Source organism: Microplitis mediator, chromosome 5 (assembly GCF_029852145.1).
Source record: "Microplitis mediator isolate UGA2020A chromosome 5, iyMicMedi2.1, whole genome shotgun sequence".
In the NCBI taxonomy this organism is placed as follows: domain Eukaryota; kingdom Metazoa; phylum Arthropoda; class Insecta; order Hymenoptera; family Braconidae; genus Microplitis; species Microplitis mediator.
In genome coordinates this window covers 8,945,292-8,955,220 of record NC_079973.1, presented here as the reverse complement: position 1 = coordinate 8,955,220, position 9,929 = coordinate 8,945,292, and the positions used below count along the sequence as shown (strand labels likewise).

Below are 9,929 nucleotides of genomic sequence, written 5' to 3'. Positions count from 1 at the left end.
ATCGTTTCTTTTAATCGTGGATACACGGTATGATATCATATAGATCTCTAAAAGTTAACATCTTTCTGATCTGTTATCCAAAATAGTTATCCAAAAACTATCATAAAGTTATCAGAAACATATCTTGTACGCCATCTACTGATATCTTTAAGACCTCTTCGAACTGATATCTTACAGATAACAATTTACTGTAGTTTAAAAAAGCTTCCGTAAATGAAGAAGTTATTGATAAGGTGAAATTTAGAGACTTTAAAATTGTTAAAGTCGATATAACAGTTATAAATTAGTTTCTTCTTTATAATTGTAGTATTGTTATAAAACAAATTACAAGGAACACAAATTTTTTTCAAATTAATACCCAATCAAAAAAATTCCATTGGGATCTAACGTACATTCCCATATGAAAGTTCCTACGCATAGCGTTATCGAATGGATTCCCATATGGTTTCCTATATGACCCTAGCATTGATTCCTATATAGATTATTACGTGGGTTTCCATAGAACTATGCACAAATTCAAATAAGAACCTGATACTGATTCCTATGTGAATTGTTACAATGATTTCCCATGGGAATCCGAGACATATGCAAGAATCCATATGGGAACCTAGTTTAGATTTCTATGTGAACTTATACATTATTTACCATGTGCATAAAAATTTTACATAGAAATCTTGATACCCAGATTCCTATATGGATTTCTAACATAGGAAAGCAGATATCCACCATCTGGTCATCAAGTATTATTGACCCTAAATTTAAAACTTGAATAACTTGTGTTTTAAAAAATCGCATTAGAAATTGATATATATATGGGGCATTCCATGCCAAATCACCGAGGTTTTGACCAGACCCCCTTCGATTTCGATGAAACTTTTTTATCATTTTCTATCCTACCAAAGACATTTTTCTGAATTTTTTCAGATTTTTTTACCCAACCCAAAAAAAGTTACGGATTTTTGAAAAAAACCGCTCTTTTTTTTTTAAATTGCTATAACTTTCTCACAAACTAACCTTTCGGCACTTTTTTTTTTCAAAATTTGTGTTTTTAAATGTAGTTTTTAGAAAAAAATACAAAAATGTTTTTCGCAAGTCACAATATATGAAATATTTCAGTTTTAAAAAAAAAACCGTCATTTTTTCGAAGTCCGAAACCTTCGATTCTCAATTTTTTTGTCTCAAAAAAAACTTCAACTAAGACAGTATTTGACTCCGCTATTCCTACTTTGTGCCGACTTTCCTTTATATTTTTTTTTTTCGATTGAAAATAAAAAAATTTCTAAATTTGGCTTATTTTTTATGACTTTGCGCTGAAGTTTTTTTGGATTGTTTTTAAAAGCTCAGAAGTTGAATAAAATTGTACAAAAACAATTGTAAACTGTATTAGGGACAAGGATTAATTTTTTCGGAGGAAAATTCCAAATTTTTAAATATAGTAAAACCTAAACTTACAATTAACCTTCTCAATAAGACAATTTATAGATAAACTGAGAAAAGTAAAGATAGCCCGAACTGAGAATCGAACCTAGACCAAGTCGGTATCGCACAGAGTGCTCTACCAGATGAGATATCCGGTACAAATTTGTATTTACACAAAAAGCGATATTGAATATTTTACGTGAGTGATGACTGATACTGATCGCGATTCTTCTGAATTATAAACTTTTTTAGTTTTCATGCAGGTGTTTATGACGGTCATAGGCTTAAAAAACTTTTGAAAATGATACGTAGCCCATGGGCGTACTCACTCAAATATGCCTGGGAAACTGTATTTCGTTGTATTCCTGATTAGAAAATACGATTAATGACGATTGAAAATGTTTTCATCGTTTTGAATCGTCATAAATCGTATTTTTCTAATCAGGATTGGAGGGACGAAAAAGTCTTTTGTATTTGCATTAGTTAAAATACCAACTTCCTCGTCGCAAATTGAATTTTTGGCATCGCGGATGCAAAAGGCTGTTATCCTCGGACCCCTTTATTTACTTAGGCAACGGAACTTGGCCTGCTGTCTAGCTTACCATCTTGTTGATGGAGCAGCGCAGCAGTAAGGAATGGCGTTTAGGAGTGGCCCTCGGTAGAGTCGGACTACTGGGGATAACCCCCTTGGCATTTACATACACAAATAATAATAGTAATAATAATACCACTAATTGATCTCTAGATTGATGTTTAAAAGCAGTATGATTTGTTGAATTTAGAATAAAAACAGCGAATTAAGATTTCAATCAATCTTAATCATTTTAAATTATATTTGTTTTAGTCAAGATGCTTTTATCGTAAAATTCAATTGATTAATCATCAATAGACTCATCCGCAAAAATAAAGCAGAACATCAGTATTTAATTAGTTATTTTCAATTTTCAGAAACTAGGCTTTAAAATATTGTTTTTTTTCTTTTGAGTAACTAATTTCCCTGGTTGAGAAATCCGATTCACTCCAATAGGATTTCATCGGAAATTTCCGAAAAATATATTACTTTCCGATTGAAACCTATTGAATCCCATTCAAAATTTTTATTGGAATGAATTGGTTCCAATCGTAAAATGACAACGAAATAGAAATATTATTTACCGATTGGAACCGATTCATTCCGATTTAAAATTTTGAATGGGATTCAATCGGAAAATAATACTTTTGTTATTTTGATGTACTTTTTCCGATTGAAACCGATTAATTCCGATTAAACTCAATCGGAATTCTTAACCAGGGTTCCATAATCCGTTTCATAAATTTCATTCACATGTTAAGAATAATGATTTTTTTTTCTTTTCTTCCATTGTTAATAATTTTTTTATGGCCACTATCTTTGAATGATTCGAAAACAACTTAAGATTGCATGACATTGTGTATTCTACGTCAATGACAATAATCAGAAGTATTCTCTATCTATCTCTACAATACGAAAAGTCTAAAGATTACAGGTCACGCAAAGATTGGCCTCCTTCAACCTTCTATATGTAACTATTCTTTTATCGATTAGTAATTAGAAACTGCTAGTGGGTTGAACTGTTATTGCGCTCAGGATTACATAGCATATAGAACATAAGAACTTTTTTTAAAATTAAAACATTGATGGTGGATGTGATTAACTCTTTTTTTTTGTAACAATTATATTAAATAATTTATAGTACATTGTCATCGTAGATATTATTTTCCCTTTAGTATTTTAATAAGTAATTAATTACGTTGAAATGTTAGTTATGCAAATAGTTTGAAACATATATTTTTAAAAGCTACATATCTACTGCTTTCATGTCGTGAAGGCAATTTTACTAAAAGTGATTAGTGAATAGTAAACGATATTACATGTAGCTCCATAGTATATAATAACAAAGCATCTTCGACAAACCTGAGCTTGCGCGCTCTTGTCATAACAGATATCTTCACGTCTGGTTTACTTCTATTAAGTTAGTTGAAGCTGCACTGTGACTAGAAAATCATCTCGCACTATGTTAAAACGGTAAGTCTAATAAATAACTGTTCCATAGTTTCTAAACAATTCTTCCTCCGGTAAATATACAGGTTACTTTAATAATTCTTATATTTCATTACATTGAAACAAATTTCAATGATTGTGTGCATCGATTGATAAGATAGTTGTGGACACGTGTATTGCAAAGGAATCAAAACATAGTTAGGGTGAGAAATTATTAATATCCAAAAATTAACTTAAGGAGGAGCTCAATTGTTTTCTTAACTATTGCATCGTCATACAAAGTGAGCGTAATAAGATTTATAAATATTACATTTAAAAAAATCAACGAAAAGGTAACTGCACTATTGTTCATTACTATAAAAGTTTTGTACATATCTAAACTGAATTATGTTAATAATCACAATTAATATATATTCTTGTAGCACAAAATGAAACCGAATCTTAAGAATAAAAATGGTAAAAAAAACAAGCGAAGTGCTGCACAAATTGAAACGAAAGTTCGTGTAGATGAAGCAATAGGTCATTTGAAGAACAAGCATTACAATAAGGCTCTATTATTATTTGATAAAGTAAGTAAACATCATTTTATTATTATGAAATTAAAAATAATACCAAAATTATTGTATGGGGTGTCTATATAATTGATTTAAAACTGAACCGTTGAGTTAATAATAAAAAAGTATATTGAGTAAAACTTTACTAATGACAATTGAGACGATCAACAAGTACTTAGAAAATCGTATCAGCGTGATAAGGACGTCAATGCGCAAATGACCCTTATGAAGGCAACAGGTGATATCGTGCATGATTTTTATTCCTCACGTGGCACGAATGCTTGATGTGTACGCACATGAAGGTGAAACATTTTGGAACAGGAAGATGACGCCATCGGCGTTGCTGAATGTAGCGTATTGTTGACTGTTGCTAGGACGACCAGCCACCTTCTAAAGGTGTCGATATCCACACGTTTGTCGAAAACTTAAATAACTGATATCGCTGAAAACTCGGTCAATTTAACATTAAAACGTAAAGTGATACATATTTAGTGAGTTTTGCAAGCTATTTGAGTTTACATTTAAGAAAATGGGTGAGTCAAGTGATGATCATTTAATCATCCAAGTATCAAATATTTTAAAGCCAACTCTGCAAGACAATGATTTTCTCCAAAGCTTCGTACGGATTGGATTAGATGAAAATTCAGCAGATATCAAGAAGAAATCAAACATTACTGAACAAATAAGAAAAGAAAGTAAAGAATATATGAGTGAGACTCGAGCTGGTGGATCAGACTTTCAAGATTCGATTGTCAGCAGAAAAAAAAGTGAAGAAGGTAAAAAAGATTTTAGACCAAGTCGCCAATTTCACAAAGGTTCCGTTCAGTATGAAATTAATAAGCAGAAGAGTAAAAAAGTGCGTCGACGAAAAACAAGCATTGCCCGTAGACAAGAAGAAGTATACACAGATAAAGATCGTGCTGCGGCAGTTAATATGGGTACTCGTGATATTATTCAATCATTAAAAATAAAACGACGACAAGATCGTAGTAAGATGATGCAAATACCGGAAGAAGCTGAACCAAGTGCTATGCTTGCACTTGGTACTCGTGAAATGCGATCAGGCGATCTCAATGTTGCCATTAGCTGCATAAATAAGGTTTCCTGTTCTTTAATTATGTTTTGTGTCGATATTAAGTTTCAATTTTTGTTTTTTTTAATCGGTATTTCGTTTAGATGTATCATTAAATCAGAAAACGAATCATCGGGTTGACATGCAATCTTGGTAATTTGTTGTAAGGCATATATATATTTATATATACGTATACATATATATGTGTATACATATATACGTAGGATATCCACCGATATCCAGTATTATTTTAGAAAAGATGAACTATTTCGATAATCTATCACGATTTATGATGTCTCGAAATAACACGGTACCGCTTGACTCCAGCACGATTAAGGGGAGAGGGAGAAATGGGTCGTTATTGTTATTAGGTTTATACACTGAGAGAAAAAAATGGTTTTCTGAACTACCCTTATTAAAAGAATTCAAAGTATTCAAAATCATTAAAAAGTATTCAAAATTTTTTTTTTCTAATCGTTTTAAATCGCTTCTATTAATAAGGGTATAAAAACATAGTTGAATGAGACCTTCACTATTAACTGCGGTTTCGTTAACTGATATGATATTAGTTAACGGCAACAGAAAATTACAGTTAAGGTGTCTATTTAGTAGTAAATTTAACAGTTTCTTATTCAACATGTCCAGAAGAAAATTGTTATGATAACTATACTTCTACACGGAAAGATTGGAACACGAATGGTTACTGTTCTGCACCCGACTCAGTACGGGTTCCAGTCGGGTTCCAATCTTTCCGTGATATAGTTAGCAAACCTAATTCAATATAATTATCATCATAATATAAATATAGTAACCACTATTAAGAATTTATAGTTTCAGCTACTATATTAGTTTAGCGCCTTCAATTATTTCAACAATGATAAATTCAAAAAATTAATTTTTTTCTTTTTTTTATTCTCAATTCAAGTGAAGTGCAAGGGTAATTATGTTTATACTGCATTAACATATTAATATCACACCTACATGCTCGCTCTTCTCTCTGAGAATTGGGTTTTCGCCATTACCCTACGGAGGATTCGAACCTAACACCTAACACACTAGACGCGCGAGTGACCAACGAGAATACCGCTACTCTACGGAACCAGTTGAAAAATCACAGTTCGACCGTGCATCTAATGCTTTCTTCCGATACTGAATTTTTACATCCTATTAGTTTTAAAATATTTCCGAACGGGAATATTTTTAAAGTATGTCAATATTCGTGAAAAAAAAATTTTTAAATATTTCTAAATAAAATATTCAAAATAATAAAAAAAAAAATTTATAGAATGCTTGTAACATTTTTTTTTTTTTTTAAATTATTTTAAATTTATTTTTTAGCAATACTTTCGAGGAAATATTTGTAAATTCTTTGTGCCACCTTTTCGACATTGGCAAATTATGTAAAAAATATTGACTATGCATGATCAGGCCTGAACGTATTTTACGCTTCAGACATGAACAGGCATGATCATATCTGACTTCAAACATGATCAGATATGAGCAGGCCTGAACGAATTTAACACTTCAGACATGAACAGACATGATCATGACTAATTTCAAGCCTGATCATATATGTACAGACATGATCATGTCTGTTTTCAGGCCTGATCAGACATGAACAGGCATGATCATGTCTAATTTTAGGCCTGATGATACATGAACAGGCATTATCATGTCTGAACATTTTTTCCCAGGCATAACAAAACAAAAAATGTTAGTAATGCTTAGTTAATATTACTACTTTCAAATAGGTTCGGGCACTATGATATAGTACATGGAACTATAAACATTAGTTAAAATTACTATTTTTTCATACTCATCCCTTTCTAGTTACCACTACCATGCATTTTTCTCTCAATATATGAAAGAAGACGTTTTACAACATATACCGAAGTGATTTATAAATACAACACCATTTTTTAATAATATCAGGAAACTTGATAATTTTCCCTGTTCCATACAATTCAGCTGACTAAAAATTTTATTTATTTAATTCTAATTTATATTAATTTACAGGCATTAGAACTCAGCCCGAATGATAAAAATGCATTATTGGCAAGAAGTAAATGTTATTTATTGCTTGGGGAGCCACAAAAAGCTCTCGATGATGCTGAAGCAGCGCTTAATAAAAGAATTACGGAATCGAATAATGCACGAGCAATTTATTACAAAGCTGAAGCGCTGTATCATCTTGGGGACTTTGAGCTGAGTCTTGTTTTTTACTATCGAGGCATGAAAGTCCGACCTGAGTTCGATCAGTTTCGATTAGGTGTACAAAAAGCCAAAGAAGCTATTCAAAACATTCTGGGTGGTCAGTTAAAAATTATAATAGTTTTAAAACTCATTTTTATAAATACTTTATTATAGACAAAAATGCACCAATAAAAGTTCATTCTCAAACTGGGGCAGAAAAGAGTAGACAATCGCGATCTGAGAGGACGTTAATGAAGACTACGAAAATTGAGAAAAAGACTCATATTCAATCATGTGAGGGTGAAAAAAAAAATCAAAGTCAAAAACAATTATCGACAGACCCTGTTGACCAACGAAATCCGGTTCTTCCCAAAAAACATGGCAATAATAATATAAATCTTCTTGGTCAACTCAATGTCGATAAAAAATATCTTCAAGAATTAATAAAAAGGCCAGGTATAGTCGGAGATATAATTAATAGCTATTTTATAGTAGATTCCATAGAAGTCTAACTACTGCATTTATCCTCATGATGAAATTTTCAAAAACATTGATTTGTTTTTTAAATTCTTTGTTTCTATTTTGGATTTTTGTAACTACTAGAAATATTAAAATTTTTTTTAGTTAAGATAGATATTCTTAAAGGAAATTTAATGTTCTACAAAAAAGGTCTCTTAACAATTTTTGCTAAATTCACTCCTTCGAAAGTTATTCAAGGTTGAAGTTGAGTCAAAACGACTTCAATAACCATGAATAACTTATAAAGGAGTGAATTTAGCAAAAAATGTTAAGAAACCTTTTTTGTATAGCATTAAATTTCCGTCAAGAATATTTATCTTAACTAAAAAAAATTTTTTAATTTCTAGTAGTTACAAAAATCCAAAATAGAAACAAAGAATTTAAAAAACAAATCAATGTTTAAGGTTGGGCTACAAGGAAATGGCTCGCTTTACGTCAATTTACTAGGAGAGATTTTTCGTAGGGAATTCAATTTTCTTTAAGAATATACATTGCTCAAATTTTTCAGATAGATGATTTACGAGTTTTGGGTAGAAAATGAAATTTCTTTCAGAAAACTAATAGTCGTAATGATACACCTCTTAATATCAATATTAAAAGCTCAAACTTGCACAATAATTTTTTTTTGGTCATCAGGAATAATATTTTCACAGTATCGAAAAAAAAAAAAAAATAGTCGATTTTTTTGGCCCAGTCTAGTGTGTATACTCTAGCGGATCTGAATTACGGTAATTACCGTAATTTACCGGAATTCGGATCCGCTAGGGTACATATATATTAGACCAATTTAAAAAAATTGGGGCGTGTACTAATGTACGCGCGTTATAAGTTTACTTCTTTGGCATAACTAAAAAAAAAAATTTGTAATCAGCAAAAATGATTGAAGAAATTAAAAAAGCAGACTCATATACAGGCTAAACGCAAAGTATCCAACAAAACACGTGGTTATATTTGCAATCGATAGAAAAGCCAGCTTATGAAAAATATTTCATTAAAATTAATTATTAATTAGGAATAATTATATGTATATATTTTTGTTCATATTTATTCGAATGGTTTATTTTTTTGGCAATAATATATTACATTTAAAATTTTAAACCGCTTACTTTATATGGTTTTTGAGATAAAAATTATGTTAAATTTCAGATATTAAGACTTCCAATCAACAGCCTGCTCAAAATATATTGAAGTTGGCAGAAGAAGGGATATTTTTTTTAATAAATCGACAAGAATTTTGGCGTCAACAAAAAACAGCTACTCAATTAATGACGAATAATAAGATGCTTAGACTATAACATGTTGCAAGAGTTTATTTTAGTTAATATCATATTGAATTTCCGTTACACATGATTCATGCGAGAAAGCTTAGATGTTCCAGCCAGAGAGTTGTTCCTCACTATGCTTATTTAAAATATAATTCACTTACCCCATGTACAGTGTTGAAAAATATAGTAAGTTTTGTAATTTGCACACCTCAAACGTTAAAGCGTAGTTATAGTATGATACTATCATAATTATATGAAATAAAAACTGATTTTACAACTTTAACGCACTAAGTGCGGTTAATTAGTTTAGAAATCAATGATCCTGAAGTTAGCAGACAATTAAAAATTTTTGAATTTTTTTTTTTTCAGCAAATCAATTGCAAAAAAAAAAAGAAAAATATGCACATGTAGAAAATTGAAAAATCTACAGGTGGATTTTTTAAAATATTTTTTTCGTTATAATTTATCATTTTTAAAAAAATTCAAAAATTATCAAATGTCAGCTAACTTCAGTATCACTAGAAATTATAGCTGTTTGAAATTTTCACGATTTTCTGAAAAAACCAGTTTTTAATCACTGTTCAAGTTCATATAATTTTAAAACTAATACTCATAGATAATTTCCGTAAAGTATCTGAAAGCTTGTCTTATAAGCTTTAACTTATGATCTTGAACTTTATGTTTTGACCATTTCTTCCAATAATTGGTTAGCCTAGAAAGTTTTAATGGAATCAAAAAATTTTGAATATATGGTTTTCATCCCTCATAACTTATTTGCATCCCATTGAAATCCAATTTTGTCAATTGTATTTTGTTGTAAACAAAATTTCACAGCTATTTTATATTTTCAAAGTATTTCTTTTATTACTTTTGACCCCTGATTAGAA

General features: G+C 30.4%; 1 protein-coding gene across 1 annotated transcript; it reads left to right on the top strand.

Annotated features, from left to right (window-relative positions):
• The first annotated feature begins 4,423 nt into the window (after positions 1-4,423).
• LOC130667917 (outer dynein arm-docking complex subunit 4) lies at positions 4,424-9,374 on the top strand. Its single transcript, XM_057469849.1, has 4 exons — positions 4,424-5,092; positions 7,082-7,376; positions 7,433-7,714; positions 8,924-9,374. Exons 1-4 carry the CDS (start codon positions 4,523-4,525, stop codon positions 9,070-9,072), a joined length of 1,296 nt encoding a protein of 431 aa, XP_057325832.1. The 5' UTR covers positions 4,424-4,522; the 3' UTR covers positions 9,073-9,374.
• Positions 9,375-9,929: the final 555 nt, after the last annotated feature.